This window comes from Natator depressus, chromosome 3, assembly GCF_965152275.1.
Source record: "Natator depressus isolate rNatDep1 chromosome 3, rNatDep2.hap1, whole genome shotgun sequence".
In the NCBI taxonomy this organism is placed as follows: Eukaryota; Metazoa; Chordata; order Testudines; family Cheloniidae; genus Natator; species Natator depressus.
Genome location: NC_134236.1, coordinates 56,124,556 through 56,146,231, shown reverse-complemented (window position 1 = coordinate 56,146,231; position 21,676 = coordinate 56,124,556). Strand labels below are relative to the sequence as shown.

The 21,676-nt window shown below is 37.1% G+C and overlaps 1 protein-coding gene across 6 annotated transcripts in view; it reads right to left on the bottom strand.

Annotated features, from left to right (window-relative positions):
- Positions 1-21,676, bottom strand: part of ADGRB3 (adhesion G protein-coupled receptor B3) — a 604,312-nt gene that overhangs the window by 9,115 nt on the left and 573,521 nt on the right. For all 6 annotated transcript variants that reach the window (XM_074947913.1, XM_074947915.1, XM_074947916.1 and 3 more), the window contains 4 exons: positions 19,105-19,200; positions 17,511-17,550; positions 14,768-15,411; positions 4,133-4,168 (listed from right to left, as the gene is read on the bottom strand). In XM_074947913.1, coding sequence (XP_074804014.1) covers positions 4,133-4,168; positions 14,768-15,411; positions 17,511-17,550; positions 19,105-19,200 — 816 coding nt within the window. The remainder of the gene's footprint in view (positions 1-4,132; positions 4,169-14,767; positions 15,412-17,510; positions 17,551-19,104; positions 19,201-21,676) is intronic.

The following is a 21,676-nucleotide window of genomic DNA, read 5'->3' as shown; positions in this document are numbered from 1 at the left end:
CAGTGTGATATGTGACTGCAGCAAGAACACAGACAGAATATAAAACTGGCTCTGTGTGACTTTATGTGTAAATATAAGACAAACACAACATTCTTTATGGGCTGCATTCTGCCCTTGACTCCATAAGGTTCCATGTTGGAGGTTATATATCGGGTGTATGATTCAGTGGGAGCCCTGAAGAGAAATTCTGGCGGAGTCAGTGATAATTCCAGTTTCAGGGAAGGACTGCGGGGTGATCCTACAGTGGTAATGGCACTACCTTGGGAAAAGTTCTGGATTTGCCGGAGCTGGTGGAATGCAGAGCCAGAGCAACTATCATTGTGGGCATGTTAGACGGGGCAAGCAGTATGCTCCTCAACTTGATTCTGGCCCTTCTCCCACCCTGGTGCATTAATGTATGGGTTAGCCAAAATCTGGACTTATTTGTTATATTCTATCCTTGTATTTTTTTTTTTTTTTTGTGAAGCATGGATAAAATAGCCTGTGGGTAGGAGCTTTGGCACATAAAATAAGGGGTTTTCCTCTCTGAAGGACCAAAAGAATGAAGAAGGATATTTTTATTATTTATAGGGTAGTGAATGATGAGGTTTTAGGATGAGAGGATGCATTAATGTGCTCAAACCCCAGAACTTCCTGTAGCTAGTACCACCAGTGACAGTTTATGATGGGACTGCATGGCTGTGCATGAGTGAGAGAGACAGAGGACAGCTGTACAGCTACCGTAGCTTGTGACTGGTCATGCAGGAAGATTTCAGAGTTCAAAGAGATTATAAGGTACTTTGTAAAGACTAACAAAATAAAGTATATATACGGCAGTAATGTTTTCTGTCTATAAAACGAAACACATATGTTTCAGCCAGTGTTAAGTCCCCCATGTAAATAGTACTTTAAAGAACTATTAACTGTTACATAATGCTAAACTGTTTACAAAGGCAAAACAAGACACAGTTGGCCCATTCCTTGAGTCTGACCAGTCTCCTCTCAGTGCAGGACCCAGGGGCAAGGGGCGGCAAAGGTGGCTCATGGCTACCTTTTTGTCCCCTCCGATCCTGGGTGCACATTTGGCCCACAAAACCATTTAGGGCATCCTCAGGGCTATTCTAAGTTACTGTCAGCTGCAGTGGCCCTGAAGAAGCCATTTAGGCTTTAGGCATTAACAGAATGCATCAGCTTTTTGGCCCATGACCCCACCCTACCTCACCCCTCTGTCTTACACCTAGGACTGTGAAGGAGGTTGGGTGGTTATGCCACCACTATGGGATTTCCCTATCAAGGGAAATCCTCAGGTGGCCATCCAGGTCAGCTTTCAGAGTGGTGCAAAGCAGAGATCATGATCTGATCCAGTACCGATAATGAAATCTCAAAGCAGGGAAACGATCTGGTTCAGCACTTCTATAATACCACAGCCACCAGCACAATATCATTGCTGTTATTATTATTATTTATCCTGCAGTAATCCCAAATGGTCTCCATTAGGATTGGTGTCACTTGAACAGAGTAATGTACACACATATAGGATGACACATTTCCCTTCCTGATATTTTATATACAATGCATGTAGATAATACGGTATTTAAAAAAAAATCTAGGTAATGCGGCAATTGCAAACAAAACACAATAAAAGATGTAAGTATCATATATACACAATGTGAGTCAATTGAAAAAGCATTACAGGATAACTGATACTTGAGAACACAATGTGCATAGTATTGTCAGTAGTTATCTGGAGCTGGAATATGTTCCCTTGAGTGCTAGGATGGATGTCTTACTAGCAGTTGTCATAGAGAATGTTCTCAGAGAGAACTGCACTGAATTCCTGGCCTTCAAACTGGAATTGTGTGATTCAGAATTCTTTTCATTGCTGTGATTGTATAATTTCTGTTGTGCTGTTTTTATTTATTTTTAGAATTGCTTTTCCCCCCTTAGATTGTTGATGCATATTCTTCTTCCTTCTTTGAATGTAAGTATCAAGAACATTAACTGATGCTCTTTTAATTTTATGTGTGTGTGTGTGTGTGTGTGTGTGTGTATTTTCAGAAAAAAATTATAGTAAGTTGGATTCAAATTTGAGAGGTAGCTTAAGAGTAAAAAAAAATATTGCAGGAATTTTGTAATTTTCCCAAAAATAGTGTTGTACAGAACTATGAAATTCAGAGTTACTGTTAAACTTCAAAGAAATTCAAACGTGCTAATGGAGCGCACAATTTTGAGGCACTCACATAATCTTAACTCCTTTAGGGACACCATGCAATAACAATAAAATTATGATTTTTTTTTGTTGCGGTCCAAAATTAGATTAAACTGATTGATAAAGAAGGGGTTTGTGTCCTTTCATATTTTTTCCCCTCAGGATATCACTACCCGTCAGAAAGGGTTGGTTGAGTTATCTCAGATATTGCAGTGCCCCCAGTTAAGGGTGGTCTGAGCTGTTGACCCATGCCTGTCTATATTCTGTGTAAACATAAGAGTTAGATACCACAATCATTAATAACAGCTTAATTACAACCTAATTTCTTCAAATCTAGTTTATACACAATATTTCAACAAGTGTTAACTATCTGGGAATTTGAAGGCTATGTTAGTCTGTTATTAAGATCATTTCAGGGAAAACAAGGCCTGAAACTAAATTGTATTTTTAATGGAACCATATTTAAATACATTTGAACTGACACTAATTAATGGATTCATTTGTAAATTCTGAGAATATTCATTCTGTACTCAAACAGTAAGTGCTATCATTTTTGGGAGTATACACTGTATTTTTCATACACAATACAGAAGTAGACTCCTTCCTCTAACTGAACAACTCAATTGCGTTAACTATGGAGGCCTGACCAACTTGTCCATAATAATACTCTCTTTCATTGCATGGAGCATTACTGAGTGAAACACTAAAAAGTATGGCATCCAATATATACCGTGCTTTAAGATTTTCAAATGTTAAAGATTTTCATAATTCAGATCACTTGGGTTTGGTTCTCTGAACACATAATTTATTGCTCAAAATTTCACACTTTGATAGCCTAAAACTCTGGAATAGACAGTATTATATACTGAATGATTCACAAGATGAGATAATAAAGGAATTGCCATAGTTTTTGTATCAGTAACTGCAGGCCAGATTCTGACTTCTGATCCAAGAAATGCTTCAATGCATGACTAGAAAAATCCACTACTATGGTTGTCCATGTAAACATAGACAATGATTTTTCAAGTCACAGTCGATATGTGGATCTCAGTGGATATTAAAATTTGGTCCTAAGTATGTAAGGTTCTATGCAAACAGTGTGAGAGGCTTCACTGGAGAAACACATAATGAATTATATTAAATTATTAATAAGCATGAATAAGACAGCTTTTGCAAAAACCAGAAATCCATAAATCATTATTATTCTGCTGAATATAGACTTTGACTACACAGAGTAGTCACTTAGAGCAACCATACAAATAAATAGGAAGATAAATACCTTCACCAAAATGTTTGTGCGTGTAAATCCTTGCAACCAGAGCCTACATTTCCAACAAGGACTAAAGATTTTGCATGTCTCAAATTTTGGGCATCCAACTTGAGTCACTTAGGGGGCCTGTTTTCAGAGTGCAGTTGCTCAGCATCTTTGAAAAAAGTCAGGCCCCTTTAAGGGTTTCAACTCAAGTACCCAAAATCACTAATCAGTTTTGAAAATGTAGGTCCCATAAGTGAGAAGAATCCTAAAGAAAATGAGAGATTGGGCTCTCTCACATAGAGAATTTGTGGAAGGAAGCAGACTTGCTGTGCAACACCACTTATCAAACAAAAGAGACAAACTTTTTCAAATAGACAATCAGCCTCTACGACCACCGGGAAATTAATAGATGTATAAAAAGGAAAAAAATACATGCAACTGAAATGGTGGAGAACTTAGAACAGAAGCCATGATAATTCATTTGTACTATGCAGTAGTTCGATGTTAGAATGTTTTACAAGTAACTTTCGCCAAAGTAGTTTTAATGAAACTCCCATCATATATTATACAACACCCATTTAAACCATCATATCGATATCTACTATATCATGTGGCTTAAATTGAAATTTCTTATTAACTTTATATTAATATAGTTTTAATAAGCAGGAATAACTTAAACTTAAACTTACTTCAAAGTCAAGGTCCGAATAACGTGATTTTCTTCTCTATTAAGCATCAGAAAAGGAAAGAAAAGAATAGGTACATTAACATGGAATCTATTCATGCAATCATAGTCATTAGTTTAAAGAACATTGCTGTTTCCTTTTGAATATTTGTATTAAAGATTTCTTAAGAAAGATGTACTTTTTGTTTTAACAATTAAAGATTAATCTGTGACATCATGCACAGTTTGTTAGAAATGAGATTGTTTTCCCAATGGAATAAGACACAATTGCATTTCACAGGGAGTTCTGCATGTAATCAGGCTCCTCATTCAGTAAGGTTTGTAGCTGGATACCATGATCTCAATGATATTTATAAGGAATCTACCACTTTGGGATCATATAGACACCCAGAACTTGGTTTTTCTCTCTCACCAGATTGATTTCAATATAGTTACTCCAGATTTACACTGGGGTTAGTGACAGAGGAATCAAGCTAATGGCGGCTATATCTTCCATACAAGCTTCAGCTTGTTTGCAATGATGACTTCATTTGGAGAGAACAACTTGAAATTAGTTTCAAATTTATAACAAATATTAGTCCAGGAATCTGAATGTAAAAGAAATGATTCTTCAGTTGTGTTATATTTACTGTTATACAATACCACAAAATCTCATTTTGTATAGTATCTTTTATACAAAATGCAACTCAGAATGCTTCACAGAATTTTTAAAAAATACAGCATTAGAAGTAAATAGTAAATAACAGCGGAAGAAATTGAAGTTTAATGTTGTAGGGAAGGGATAAAATATCTAGGGCTAATGTGGCAAAGGGATAGACGAAGGCAGCAGTAGCCAGCAGGAGTAGCAGAGGAAAAGGAGACTGCTCCAAGGATGGGGAGATTATGTGTACTGAAAGAGAAGAGGCCAGTGCTAGATTACTTGTGGGGAGGGAGGGTGAAAGGAAGGAAAAAGAATATAGACAGAGACAAGGGCCTGATTCCGCTGTTTGAATAACGACTGGAGCTTACGACCGTGAAGAAAATCTATTCATAGTAATATATCCTAGCCCTGCTCTGTACCCTTGTGTAACATGTACCCAGGCACTTGTGTTAGTATGTGTTTGAGTGAGGGATGTGTGCTGGCTTATAAAACAAGCAGAGATCCTCATTTTTCTTCTATATGGTGTTTTTGAAGTTTTGCATCAGCCAAGAACTGCAGTTCTGCATCTGGGCACCATTGTACAGCTCTCTGAATAACTGGCAGGACAGGCTCTCTTGTTAAAAGGGTGTGGCCTCATGACAGTTAATGTGAGTAATTTGTGTCCTTCAACATAAGGAATGTGGCTCAGAATCTGGTGTAAATCCATTTCCCCATGACTTACCCATTCGCCTCCCCAAACACTTTTCCTGCTTTTCCCAGTTTTATGTATTTCATGGTAGCAACTCTGGAGTGTAGGAAGTGTAACGTCTTAATGACTGAGACTATGCAAAACAATAAATTTTCTTTCTTCACCTGGGGCATGTTCCAAAGTCTCCTGAAGTTGACATAAAGACTCCCATTGACTTCAATGGGATCTAGATCAGGACCCTGCAGAGCCAGATTGATCACCTGCTATCCAGTTCAGTCCCTAATCACCTAGTTAAGCAATGGTGTGTTTTGTACTAAGGTCCACAAGGTCAGTCAGCTGGAACAAATTCACTGCATTTTAAAAACAAGGAGGGCAATTTTTAACAGTGTTCTGAATTGATTTGGATGCCAGTGGAGTTGACTGAGGATGGAGGTGACATGGATGCACTCATTTCTAATAAAGCTGGTCAAGAAATTGTGAAAAACTTGAATGAAACGAATTTTTTGATTTGTTGAAATTTTGCATTGAAATGTTTTGTTCTTTTGCAACCAAAACCTAAATACTTCCAGTTAAAAAGTGAAATGTTCAAGTTGCTGAAAACTGATTTTTTTTTTATTTCTGGGTTTTTGATGAAAACTGATTCCTCCTCCCCCTCCCAATTTTTTATTTATTTTTTTTTAATTTAGTCAAAAAAGCCATTTTTTGTTGAAAAACTGTGTTGGTGGAAAATTTTGACCGGCTCCAAATGGTTGGATTTGTAAATATGCAAAGGAGGCCACTGTAAGAATGTTCTGCACATTCTGGGATCTGAAGAGCTAGGAATCAGCCCACGGGAAGGGACTTAGAATACTTGAAAGATTCACTGTCTAGAAAAGCTCAACTTTGCCTCCCACATTAACCAGGATATTTAAAGACTACTTGGAAAAAAATGTGTCACAGCACCAATAACAAAACAAAACTAAAAAAACCCCGAACAACAACCCAAAACAACAGTGGTAAAAAAAACAGAGAGACTCTGATCACTCTAAAATGAACTATACCTCAAGAGATTTATTTATCCCCAAAACACAAACAGGGCTTGCGAACACTCAGAATATTTAGTGTTATGTTTGGCTGTGTGGTCACAAAAGGAAAAAGGCTCATTCATGAGATAAACTTTAGAGTACTTGTCCCTAGACTAGTTTCAAGACTCAATTCAGTAATAAACCTGGTTTTACTGAAATGCATGAATGAAGATGCTAAATAAAATATAGTTTAGAGACCTGATTTGCAAGAAAGCGTGATTTAGAAAAATGGAATATTTAAAACCCATTTTGCCTGCAAGTCTGCTCATGGGCAGCACAGGTACTCTGGCATTACCTATAAGCAGAGATGGGTGATTAGGTTTAAGCCCCCACATAACTCTACTGTTCACTTTAAATGTGAGCAAAACACTGCACCATACTTTACTGCAATCTGATTGGATAGATGTCACAGTTGCAATTCTGCTTTTACATCACATCTCCTTGGCATTGTGACTCAGTAGGCCATTTTGTACACGTATGTCAAACAAAATTCTTCTGGAGTACAACCAGAACGGAACCAGAATGAGGACATTTATTTTTAACTGTACATTAAGTAATATTTGTTTTGTGCTTTTACTTTATATTTTTCAGGGCTGCACATGGTGATCCCCTAAAGTCATTAAAGACATGATCTGCTGTCACAGGTCAGAGGAGCAATAGAGTTGTGCTTTGAGTTGAAGTCCATTGGAGTTCTGCCAGTGACATCAATAGGTAGAGGGTCAGGTCCTATTAGCTATCACACTGGCAACACCGAACAATTTTAAGGTTATTTTGGAGCTGGCAAATATGTTTAAGGGCCTGATCCAATTTACATTGGAGTGACCAGGAGTCTTTACATTGACTTAAGGAAATTGGATCTTTCCCTAATGTGCTATTTCAGAAGCTTTTATTTCTGAATGCCACCATTTCCACTTCCATTTTCTCTGGTCCCTATATGATGTGATACAGTAAAACCAACACAAGCTGCCCATCCACCTCAAGCCTACTTGCATGTTTAGGTTCCATAGGTAATCTGACAACCTCAAAAATAGTTTCTTTCTTAAATCAACTAAAAGGATGATTTTCCAGGGTGGTATCTCAGGGCTAGGCAAGAGGGGCTTGTATATGCCCCTTCATGGTCCTATAGATCTAAGCAACCACCTGGCTCATTCAACAAATTAAATTAATGGAAGTTGAAAGCCTAATGAGATGGGGCTAAGGAAAAAAAATCTCTGGTAGCCAGTGAATGCATAGCTTGATGAAGGTGGTCCATGGTGGGTCTCTTCTTAGTGTAGTTGCATGTATCCACCAGTAAAAACCGAGTATCAGTTTAATCAGCATAAACCTTACAATGAGAGCCAGAGGGGTTTTCCAGGATCAGTGTTAGCCTCAGCTTTATGTAGTATCTTTTATTAATGATTTGGAAGAATAGGTAACCTTCACATGAAGCAAAATATGTAGATAATATAAATTCAAACATATTGCAAATATCAGTGAGGATGGAGAAGTAAAAACAAAGTCCTAGAGAGGTGCAAAAATTACAAAATCAGATTCAATCTAAAATATTGAACACAAAGGCATGTAGCTATTCAATGGCAGGAAAAGAGCTGGGAAACAGTAATGAGGAAAAAAGCCCAGGGTGATAGCAAACAATGAGCTGGGTATCAATTTGCAATTCAATATGCCATCAAAAAAAGTCAAGGCTGCATATACCAGCCCAAGTAGGTGTAAGTTGCTCTCTATGCAACTCTGGTGATATTGCACTAGACTATTGCATAAAGTTCTGGGCCTGTCAGTAATAGAAAGATGTCAATACATTGGAAACAATTCAGAAAAGGACAACAAAAATCATTCAGAGGCTAGCAAAAGTGCTTTAAAAGGAAAGGGTAAAAAAGTTTATGTACCTGGGTTAAACAGTGGTGGTGGAGTTGGAATACATAATCACAGTTTACAAGTATTTGGGTATAAATACCAAATAATGAAAGAGGCTACTTGGGGAAGAACATGTCTGAGAAGTTATAATTCAGGAATAATGGGATGAAATTAAGGCAATTTTAGACTGGTTATCAAGAAAGCATTCCCAGTAGTGAAGTTCATTTGAACAGGGAATGATCTCCTAAAGGAAGCAGTGGGATGCCCATCAGTTAAGTAATTGAACATTAGGTCGGGCAATGTGTTGGAGGAATATTCTGTAGAAAATATTCCTGCATTGACAGGAGGTGATCTGGTGAGTCTTTTCTATCTCTAATTTCTATGACTGTCTGATTTCAGAGATAAAACCCATATCGCAGGAAAAAGCCCTTATATTAAAACCAAAGTAAAATTCTGTGGAAAGGAAGTCTGCAGCAGCAATTCATTTTAAATCAGTTGTGTTTTGTACTAATTGTGTATAGCTTCTCTGAATAATTCCAGAATAACTTTGAACTCTGTTCATTGGTGGAAAAAATAGAACAGCGCTGAAAGATAATTTCCATGCACCAACATGCACTACTCCGCTGGCACCAGGAAGGAGCTGCTCCCACTAAATGACTGATATCATCCCTCTCCATCTGTGTAAAAAGATGAATTCCCGGTTTGCTCCTTATTCTAGTTTGCATTATACTGCTAGCTGACTAATTACATAAACTCCTGAAGATATATTATGCAGTGCAAAGTATAATTGAAACCAGGGATATAATAGTGAAGGCTATCTCCATGTTTCCATTAATATAAATCCTTATTATCATCAGCTGATAATTCACTCTGAGATTAAACGTGACATACAACATTTTAGCCCCAGGGAGGACTTTTTCCCCCTACAAAATTAAAGAAAAATCTCTTTTGGTATTTTGGAGATATAAAAGTGCAGCATGAATAGAAGTTGTGATTTTTTAAAATGCCCATTTGTGTTCATGTTAGTGAAAAAAAAACAGCTTAGCTTCAAATACAAAGTTGTACAGGCTATTGACCTTTAATACAGGTGAGTCATAAGGCAGTAATTTTGTGTGAAAAAAGTGCATAACCACATAAGTGTGGGAATTTTTGAGTGCTGAACGTCTCCTAGCAATTTTAGCACACAATACACTTGCAACACCCACAAAGGCCTCAGTTCACAGCTATTTTGATCTACTGGGCATAAGTCTCCTTTTTTTATAACAACTCCTACATATACATTTACTCAATAGTCTATAAACACCTGTTTTGGAGCTGCTACGCTCTTTTAGGGGAGGTATAGGCATTTCTTAATTTCGTCAATGACTGAAAATATGTATTTTTCTTAAATATCACATGCAGCTAAAATAGGTACATGTAAAACGACTGTCTCAAATACATGTTATTCTCCAGGGTGTTGACTAGAATTCCAGTTCAATACACCTTCAATTACTGCCCTCTCATTGCCTGGTTCAACTTCCACCTTTATAAAGGTTATATAAAATGATGTAGTGGCAGTTTTGGAACTGGAGGAACTCAAGATCCATCCAACAAATCAAATAAAGCAGGAGCTATAATAGGCTTAGGCTTTCATTAAGGCTGAGAGTCACAGAACTGGCAAGCAGCACGCTTTGGCAGATGATTGAGAATGGAAGGAGGAAAGAAAGATAAATCTGTGTAAGGGGGAGGAGGGCCCTGAAAAACTGATACAATCTGGGTGCATTTTAAAGCAGAAACTCCCATGATGCTCTTTTCACTCTATTCCCAATTATTGCTTCGGTTCTCATATCATAGGTCAAAAGGACTTGAGACTAGCTTATTGCTTCTAAACTGCCTGTTGTCTGAGTCTCTGCTTGACAAGAAATACTGTTTTGTTGATGTATTTCTTCTATCTCTTTCTCTCCTCTCGTGTTATCACACATGTTTTTAACCTTGTTCTTTAAATTTTGATTTCAGTGTTCTGTTTCTGCCCCTTTCATTTTAAGCCTCCCCTGAACTCTGCTCTCCCTTTCTGGTGTCTCTGACTTTGCCTTTCCTGTGTCTTCTCTTATGCCTTTCCATTTATTATTTTCCCCTTTCTTTATGTTGTTAACTCCTTCACTATCTTTTCAGTTCTCTCATATTTTCCTCTCATTAATGTGTCAGAAGGGATATTTTAGTGATACAACCAAGTGCTTCCCACTTATGGCAGTGTGCCTGTCTCCATAGAAATCTCAAACTGGAGAATGAGGGACTGGGACCTGAAAAATGAATACAGGGGAATGAGAGATTGGGAACTGAATTCCAGTCATTTATGTGCCAAAGCACCACAGTAGGTCCTCTTGTTTAGAGAAGAATATTGAAAAGAGAATACAACAGTTTCTTCCTTGTCTGCCACATTCTCTTTTAAATTAGAGTTGTTCCTTTTCTTTGACTGTTTATCCTTTTGTCATCTTCCTGCCTACCAGAGCACAGTCTCTCTTTTTCCTTGTTAATACAATTTCCTGCATGTTCTACCTTCATTTTTTTTACCACTCTTACTCTCCTTTTTCCTTTTTGGTCTTTTTCTTTCTAAATATCCCTTTCCCCCCTTTTCATTTGAAACAAATTAGGTACAGTGTTCTTTCCTTCTCTGTATTCCTCTAAAAGAACCAGCCACTCCTGCTCCACTAAGATGCTCGTGCCAGTTCTCCCTGCATTTTTGGGGAGCAGGTGCTCTGCCCCTTGCATAGATCTGCTTCTTCCTCTGCATTTAGACTTCCAACCCCCCCCCACTGTCCCCATTGTGTCAAAGTGGATGGGAGTGCACTGCCTCACTTCAAAGTAATTTAGTTTTAATGAGCACAGCAATGTGAGTGTGCACTTTCAAAACAAAAACCATGCCAAAAGAGGACATTCAGAGTGCTTTCTTCATTAAAACCAAAACACTCTGAACTGAAGAAGCACATTGAAAGCCACTTTAATACCAAGATAATATTGCCAACTTTAATCCACGCATATGAAGAAGGTGCAGGAGATAAGCAAGATGTTAAATTATTCCCTATAAGAACCACCATGGCGTACTAGTATGCCCGCTTGTGTCTATAATAACACCAATACTGTATGGAGCGTACAGAGTAAAATCTCACTAGATTGCACCTTGGTAGTCTGCAAACTCATACATGTATGTGTGTGCCTGAGTAATATTTGTACATAAATATGTCACCTTCAAAGAACTATCTAACTAGAGAAGCAGATCTTCTTGATACAATAAAGCATATGAAAAAAATACTAACATACAAAAACTGAAATAGGTCTGTGACACACAGAGGCAAAAGCTAGGAAATTCCAGCATGCCTGAATATTTCAGCTATCTCCTAAAACTGTCATCTCCAGGCATCATACAATGCAATGCCCAGGTATGAGAGAGTATACTAATAACCTCACATCTCAGCCTTAACTTTGAACTGGTTAGGATTTTATGATACAGGTCTCATAACCTTAATATCATATAAAAGCAGTTTTTGAAGTGAATTTTTCTAATGGATAAAGCAGATGCCCACTGATGTAATTGTGGAACATTTCTGAGATTTATAAATAGAGGAAAATCAGGAATTTAGCAGACTTTGTAAGAGCGTTAGCACAAAAAACCTCAATTTTCCAAGTGTGATGAATATTTTATGTGAGGACATGTGTGCATGTATGATGTAAGAGACTTGGTCAATGGAAGTATGAGATTCTGATTTTTCAGAAATAAAATGGAAATGAGTTTCAAGTGAATTGTTTTTGTTTTGTTTTGTGACAGCACTTAAAGCTAAAGGCCTAAATTTTCAGACATGTCCCCTACTTCTGCAGGTTCAGTTTTATACCCACAAGTACTTGTGCCCACAATAAATTGAGAGAACAAATAATATCAACTAGGTATACAGACTAGCTGTTTTGGGACACAATGTTCAGCTGGTACCAATTACACCCATAATTCTTGATGGGTGTAAGTATCAGGAGGTGAAAAACTTCACCCACAAAATCAGAAGTTGGTTTGAGTCCCTCTGAAAATGGGGTCTATGATATCTAAATAATTTCCCAGTTATACCATTTCCCTAATTGCTTTATAAACTTTCTTCCCTTTATTATGTGCTCAATAAATACTGACCTTAAATTTTAAAATTTTAGAATTAACACATCAGAAATCACCCAGGTGCACTTCACTTACATGTTAAATGTTGACTACTATAGAATGACATGGTAAAAACTTACACATTTGCAGAGTAATTACAGCGCAAGTATCATGATGCCGAGGATTAAATTATGGAGGTGTGCAGGGGAACATAACTCCCTGTCCTACACTGAATGTAGAAGAAGAGCTCCTCCTTCTCTTTCTGACTTAGGGCATCCCCCTCCTCTCTTGCTAGTGATAGGGGAACCTGATGTGAGAGCCTTAGGAGGAGCCTGATGCCTGGCAAAGAAGCTTCTGGGGCTCCCAGATTTTCCTATGGATGGAGAAGAGAAGCAATAGGTCCTGATGGGAGAAGAAGGGCTCCTCAGTTAGCTATCATCGATTTGCACGCTTTCTCTAAGAGAAAGGAAAGAAAGATTTTGCCTCTCCCCTCTGAAGGGAAAGATGCATCAATAATACCTGATACAAAGTTTTGCATTGAATCTATCTTTTGAAATGTCTTACAGTCTTCTAAAATGGAGGAAGCAGCACTAGATATTTCAAAATTTTTGAGGAAGGACCTCCCCCCAATCTCTACTTTAATTTGTATTTACATGAGTAAAGATTCAACAATCTCATCAAGTCTAAGCAATGGCATTTGTAGGAATCTGCCTCTACTAATACTCCATACATGCTGCATGTGTGTGCGTGTGCAGTGCACACACACACACACACATAAATATGCACATTTTTTTCAGTTGGCTTGGTACCTGCTAGGGGCCATGAACTCCTTTCACATATAGAACTCTGAACTGCAAATGCAACTTTGTACAAAGTTGCAAATATGTATCAGAATGATCCTGTGTGGTTGCTCTAGTAAGAGAGAATACATATATTATAATGACCCTAATCATCACTCTTGATTTCAGTGTAGTTACAGAAGCATAAAACTGGTGTAACAGAGTGGTAAATCAGACCCAGGGTCAGTAACAAATCTTACAAGTGAAGTGAAAAGCTTTTATAAATGAAATAAACATTTTGGATTCTAAAGATGCAAGCCAACATTCTCATAGACTTCAAGGGATATTTTCAAATGTGGTGTCAGGAACTGGGCCCACCAAAGCTGGAATTGTGCATGCATATCGGGTAACTTCATGTCTAACTAACTGATGTATGCATGCAACTGGATGTGTGTGCAAAATGCAGTTTTAAGAAGTCCATTTGAAAATGTGTCCCAAGATTACCTATACATTTACATGTTAATGCAACTTACCGTCCAAGCCCCAAATTCATCTTCTTTCTTTTGAATATATTTAATTAATCTGTGTTTCTCATGCAAGAGTTGTGGATATTATGAACACAACATAAGGAGGGAAGTATTTTGTTTTCAAAGCTCCTGATGATAGAAACAAAATTCTGATCTCCAGCCCAAATTCTCCAGTCAATACACTCATTTAAACTCCTACTGACCTCACTGATATTGGTTTGCATAAGTGAAGACTTTTTAAGAACTGAAGTATTTGATCCTTAGGTATTAAATAAATAAGCAAATGGTTTTCACATGCAATTTTCTCTAATGTTTAAATCCTAGAGACAGATTCCAGTAATGATTTCCAGAACAATTTTATAGTCAGAATGACATCTGAGCTAAGTGTGCAAGAAATGTACCTGCACCTGCTGCACATGCAAATTCTACACATGTCGGCACAAACATGAAAATTAGTCACTTCATGCAGTGCTACTTAGGAGAGTTACTCTGATTTACACGAGCGTAGAATCAAGCCCATTCTCCTTAACTGCTGGTAAAGAATTATGCACATTTAATGAGGTAAATAAATAATGAATATTGTTTGAGGATGCAAGTAAGTTCAGTGATTATAATGTTATCCTGTAGGAATGGGTTTTTTTTTTCACTGGAACTCAGAGTTATTTAATAGAATCCATCCTGCAGGTAAGGAAATTCGTGGCAAGGCAGGTGGAATTTTGAAGCTCCAAGATTGTATCATCCCATCCTTAAGGCTCTAAAACTTTACTTTGATTTTTATTCCAATTCTAAACATTGTCAGTATTGTTTTATGGGAATAGAATAAGCAAAGCATGATTCCAAACATAATTTAATCTTAATTAAGACATTAGCTGCACCCCTCAAACATAAACACTGGCTGTAGTCAAGGAGCCATGACTTATTATGTTGCCATATAATTAGAACAACAGAACATGTAATTTGCTTAAGCATCACTGACCTCTAAAGAACTCATTGATATTGTGGATCCAGTTTCGCTTCTTGCTAATCCTGCACTGTCATCCAACTCGGAGGCTATGAAGTTCTTTACTGCTGTGCGGGGCTCAAAGGCCAAATTCTGCATATGTTCCTGGGTGGGAAGATGCTGATCTAAATTGATATTGAATTGGTCCATTACAGAGGGATTCATGTTGAATTCCGGATTAACTTTATAGTGCAACAGCCTTTCATGAGGCAAGGTATCCATGCCTATATTCAATTTGCTCTCATCTTTCAATGATTGCTGGGTGTTTACTGAACCTCTGGGCATGACAATATAGTCACTTTCCATCATCCGTTCTTGAGGATTGACTATGTCCATGTCTGCACCTCTCAAGTTATCATCAGTGCATAAATACACAGTCCGCCGCAACTCACTGTTGTCTTTTTTCAAACACTGATTGGCCAGCTCACTCATGCTCATAGGCATGTGGAGGCCTGTGGGCTGCTGAATGATGACTTTGGAAATGATGCTTCCGGGCAATGTTGAATAGCTCATACCTTCAGGGTTTGCTCCTTTCTCTTCTTCGTCGTCATTTAGTGAAATTCTAGAAAGTGTTCCTGTTATTGTAGCTGCTCTGCATGGTCCAATATCCTTGTGTAGAGCTGTGAATTACAGAACAGGATTCTCATAACAAGGAGTTGTTTGCTGCTGCTTATTTTACATTGTCATGGGTTTGTTTACCGATGTTCCTTTCACTAGTGTATTTCCTTATATCTTTTTCTATCCATTTAATAACTTTGTTTTATTTCATAATCGTTAGTTTGAATGAGCTTTTATTTAATCAGTTTCTTTTAATCTACATTGTATAACTGACCTGGATCTCTACCTAAGCCTAGATCATTTATACAAATTAAAAACAGACCTTTATCTATGTCTACATTCTGTGATAGGTCTTAGGTGACCTACAGCTTAAGCAGAAACCTGCCATGTGGAACTTGATTAAGGGCTTTCAAAAACCCCGAGTACACTCTGACATCTGCACAACCCTTATCAACTCTGTGTAACCTCTTGGAAAACATCAGACAGATTGTGTGGCTAGATCTTTTCGTCAATCCATCCTAATGATCTCCTTAACTGTGTACATGTCTTCCCCGACTTTACTCCTAAATGTTCTTTTCTGCTGAATTTTGTAACTCCCTTGTATTAAATTCATCTCTGAATACATGCAGCATATGATCAAACTAGGCAAAGAAGCCTATTTATGTTTTGGTGCACTTGAAGAGTCTATCGATTTATATCAGCATGGCTAATAAAATAGTCATTCACCACTTTCAGTGAAGGTATCTCCAGCTAACACAATAGTGCTAGCATGTGCAGCAAAATTAAGATTTTGTGAGTTAGACAATAAGAAGTACAGAAATACCCATAAATGCATTTACTCCCTTTCCTGTGTCCTGAAGTTCATGGTGGTTCTAATATTACAGTGTGTATCAGTACACTGATACAAAGTAGTAGTCAGCTCACCAACGCAGCCCCCTGTGTTAAATCATACATGATTGTCTCTAATTTTTCAAGAATTATTTGCCTAAAGCAAGGAAATGTAAGTGAGAAATTGGGGCATTTCAACTACCCAATAACATTACTTAGCAAAAAAGGAAAAAAAAAAAAGTAAAAACTTATTTTAGGAAATGCAAGTGGTTATTAGATTGTTTCTAACCACACATGTCATGCCAACTCACCCAGTCACCTTTTACTAAATATTTCATTATACGAAATTGAATTTAAATCACTTAATTTTACATGGTGAAGTCCACTCATGTGTGCATTAAAAGTATCTTTCTTTAAGTGTGTCCTTGACATGACTTTCTGTACTACAAAGCTGATAAAGTGTGCAGCTTCATGGATTAAGTCTGAACTTATCCTTCCATTAGGAAGGTAGGAGGAATGTATTTGTTTTTAAATTCCATTGCCTTACCTCTTTCAAAATACATCAGCAGTAATGAACATTAGTTAATAAGGAAGGACTATTACTCTATTGTGACAAAATGCATGGAGAGACTCTAAATCTTAAAATTCCCAATGGGTTATAAAGACCTTTAATTTTTCATCGTGTTTTATTTAAACTACGTTGGCTGAGTAAGTTGCTGAATTCAAGTATTTTTAAGTAGCAGAAGCAGACAGCAATGGCGCCAATAAAGTACAGAGTACTGAAACAGAATAAAAATGTGTACCTATAATGTGAAATTAAAATATATTTTTATTTTTTTATTCCTGTGCTGCTTAAACTACAGTAAACTTTAGTTAGTTAGATCCAGAGAAAAGTCAGCCCCTCATTGTTTTCGCTACTATATATTATATGCATATTTTCAAATGCCCTATATCTAACCAAAAATGTGCTTTGCTAGCTGTATGACTATTTCAAATTTGCATGTTTACTGGGGTGAAGAAAATTCTTGTATGTGTGAAGTTGATTTTATTGCCAAATCCACTTGTTTTCTAAGATACAAAAATTCTTGTGGGACACTTATCAACTACTTGAATTCTGTTAAGAGACTCTTACACAATTTTCTTTGATACTGAACTACATTTATCCATGTTTTCTGACAATGAAAGAAAATAGAAAAGATATTTTTCTGTAACCAGGTAAAACCTCATACTTTTTCTGTTTCTTCCTTTTACTTCACAGTGACACTAGTACAAATCTTCTTCATTTTTTTTTTTTTTTTTTTGGATTGACTACATACTGTTCTGGTATCCTTACCTGACCGACAAGCAATGTCCACATCTTTTTCAAAATCTGTCTGTAACAAGAAACAATGAAACAAGACAACCATTATTAAATGAAAACCAAACCACAATACCTTTTGCCAACCAGTGCTTCCAAAATGTCCTACTTACAGAATCACAGTCTCTTAAAAGTGGTTTCTTGTTGCTGGGAAGGTGGAGTTTATTGTTTTACAACAGCAGAGTAATACAATTTTTCCTAAAGTATAACTGGGTTGTTTTCAAAGTATGCTGCCTGACCACAAAAAAATAAAATAAAATAGATGGAAATATAATATGTAATTTTAATAAGATGATACAGTATGTAATTTTATATTTACATAGCAGAATAACTTCTACGTATCATAGAAGGGTTATTGTCAACAAAGCTTTTCACAGTCGTTGTATAAACAGGAGTACAGAAAATAGCCTGCAACACACATTACCATTAATAACCTTAATCAGATTAGTTCACTTTATCTGAAACATTCTTATTAAATTTGGTATTTGTTATATAGCGTTCTGTATATCTCCACTTCTAATGCAACCAGAGTAAGTTCTGCAGCCCCTTCTGCCCCCAACCGTGAAAGTAGCTATTATTCATTTCAAAGTGTGGTAAAGATTCTGCCAGGATTTAGAATGGAGTTTTAATATTGAAGAATCTGTGGTCACTCCGTCACAGTGAAATAAATACTATTTAACTTGATATAGAGCCTAAATGCATTTCAATTTTGCTTTCATGGTTTCCTCACACTTTATTTACATGTATCTAATAAAAGCAGAAAATTTTCTCTTTTTTCAGAAAGAGTCATTTTATCCTTTTTCCTGACATCTCAACATTGGTTTTCCTCTGCTCAAATAGCTCTTTCAAGGGCACTTGCTAAGAGATCCTTGCATCATCTAGGGCCTGATCCTGTTCCCACTGAAATCAATGGGCTAAGTATTTGGCTACTAAACTGCACCTAAGGATATTAGCAAATATTAGGCTTGTCCTGGAGTCATTAAAGATTAATCTTTAATTAAAGATATGCCATATGATGAAATCTCCAAGAATACGTCCAACCAAGACGGGCAACCCTAACTTTCATTGACTCCTTAACTCTAGCCAGTTCTTTCCCCTGTAGAATGCCCACCACTTTCTCCTCAATAGAAATAACAGATGCAATTGCTTTGAAGCTGGGCAGGCGGGAAGGCTCTTAAGTCCCGCAGACTGCAACACTGCTCTGCAAGCAGACACCAGCGGGTACAGAAATTCAGAATATATAGTATGTTTCACACTTGACCACTCATCCTTGAGGCTGAAAACATCATCTACACAACACTGTAGTCCCAGCTGCCCACAAGGGCAGAGTCTTGGCTGCTCTTGAACCTTGGTATTCAGAGATTCAGCACATAATAGTGCTATTCAACAGACCACTGAACCAACAAGCTGAACTTTTCTAAGAAATTTCAGGAGCTGAAGTCAGACTTATACTTAAGAACCGTATTAATATTTCATGTACATGCACTTGACATGTACAGTAATGTATAGTCATCTTTTTATTTTGGCTAGGGACACTGAATTAGAAGTCCAGAATAAAATAAAAACTCACCATGATCTGAGCATGTCCATTAGGAAAAGAGCTTGAAGAATCTGCATTGATTGGATCTTGGCAGTTTCTTAATCGACATCTAAATGCATCTTGAACCTGTGAAAACAATAACATGCACTGTGTCTTCTGACATTTTTAATACAGCTATAGACAAAACTTAACTGTAAAGTTAGTTTTACTTTAGGATACTAGATACATCACAGCCAGTAAATGCACATTTTTTATCTCTGCCATTTCACACTCTTGCTATACGCTAGTGCTGGTACAAAAGTCTGCAAATCTGCCAGACCCAGAATTAAATTTGTCAAGGAACATAATTAATTAGCAGTCAGTGATGAGGGGTTACTCGGCCCCAAACTGTCTTCAGTGGCAGTGTTTGGCTCTGCCCTCTCACTCAGTTTGACTGCAGCAGCAGGTCAGAAGGTAGGTTTATAAAAAGTACTTTATTCCCATAGCAAAATAAAATGTATTGTATGCCTGAGAAATGTAAGGGCTTTCAAAGGTGGCTCACATTGTATTCTCTAGTTTTAAGTATAAGGAATATTTCTTAAACCTCTTGCACCAGTAAAACCTTTCAGAATGGACAAAACTTATTAAGTGTGAACACGAGTAGGAAAATAGCTTGCTTTGTACTGGACAAAGGTGTAAGATTTTATTATTTATCTCTTCTGTAGAACTTAGATATAAATTGTCATCACTCATTAATGAGTATTATTCTGTCCAAAACATGACTATATTTCAAGAGTTACTACTTCAGAAGGTTTGATGTATAGAACATATAAGAAATTTGACCAGGATCATATGTTTAAGTAGATATATTACCAGAGAACAATTTCTAAGGAAAGAGATGCATAAATAGCAAGTAGCATCCAAAGGGGTAAAGCAGTTCCTGCTCATTGGCAGTCTAGTGTGAGTACATTTGGCTGCACATACCAGAGATTAAAAATGGAGGCAGCAAGAAAATTCTTGCAATGGGAAAAGATATTTATAAGTGTGGCCTTGGAAACACACGAGAATATTTCTTTGAATTAAGAACCAAATTTGCTTCAGTTTTGCTTAGGTGTCTTTTGTATTCACTTGCCACACACATTCTAGAAAACAAGTTTATTGGGAGGAATGTTTGTATTCACAAATTTACATTTAATAAATGTTAGTATTCATATTGGAAATCTGATTCTAAGAGTTACCATCTTCCAACCTGGATACAGAAATTTGGCCACGTGATCTGTGTCCCATCAAAACTAACCAACACCATTTCTTTGCTGAATATCAAACACTCTCAATGAACTTCTTGTGAGCAGTCTACAGACCATTCAGTATCTGTAGAAATTATTCGGTGATTGATTTAGAATAATCAAATCAGAGAAAATCATAAGCTGCTCATGGACATTTTGTAAACAGTAAACGAGGCTAAATTAATCAACTGAAGCTGAGCCTAAGGCCTTGCTTTCTGAATGCCATTATTTTATGCTACAAATTCTTTGAGAGCTTGGATAGACTTTCCCAGCAGGGAAAAAAAAAAGCAGATGGAAAACTTTGCCTTATCTTTATAATTAGAAAGCATTATCTTAAAGTGCTCAACCCTTAAACAAGTTAAAGTGCCCTGCAATATTTAAGTCTAAATGAGTACTGCAGATGGAGGAAGACTAATTTAGGGCAGAGAGAAAAGATGTAGCAAGTGTAAAAGGTTTGGTGTGATTTTAAGGCACTGAAACTCCCGAAGTGTGAGAGAGTAATTAAAAGGGTGCTTGACCTGGATTATGAATCAGACTTTGATTTTAGGCATTACGTTTGTTGTGGTTTTGCATGCATCTAACACCAATCTGATTTAGCATCTCCCAGTTGTTACAAAATTTAATCCAAATCTTTTCCCTCTTTTTCAGTGTTGAAGTCCCATATCAGACTTTAGAGTTCTATATTGTAGGGTAATCACTGGTGAACTAGGTTGACAAAATGAGGACCATCCTGAATTTCAGTCAAATCTCAAGGTAACTGAACCCAAATCCATTATTGCTTCAAAAACACATTAAGTTACAACTTCCCCTCCCCAAAATATCTCTCTTACATGTTCATGGAGGCTCCCCATACCTCATACTCCGATAGATCTCATTAATCTCCCTCAAGTACTCCATCAGCAATAAATTGGAGAGTCTTTGGTGAATTGACCTCTCATAGCTGCATTCTAAAATGTATCTTAAATGCAAGCAACATACTATTAGGATGTTACAGCTGAATGTCTGGGATAGCTGTGTCCATCAAAATGATGTAAATTGCAACTTGTAAGCATGCACCATGAAAATACTATTTTTTTGTCCTCACCAACTCATCCATCCTCTGTTTAATCACTCTGAGACATATTGGAGACAAAAGTAGCTGAGATGATGAAGTATTATTGTTGCTAATTAAGAATGCTATAGAGTTTCGGAGAAGGAACTTAGAACCAGATCTGCAAAGATTTAGGCACCTAAATTCCAGATTTAGGCACCACCATGATCCACAAAATCCCTGCTCAGCTTCTGTTTAACAGCATGGCTACACTTGCAGATGTAGAGCGCTGTGAGATAAACCAGCC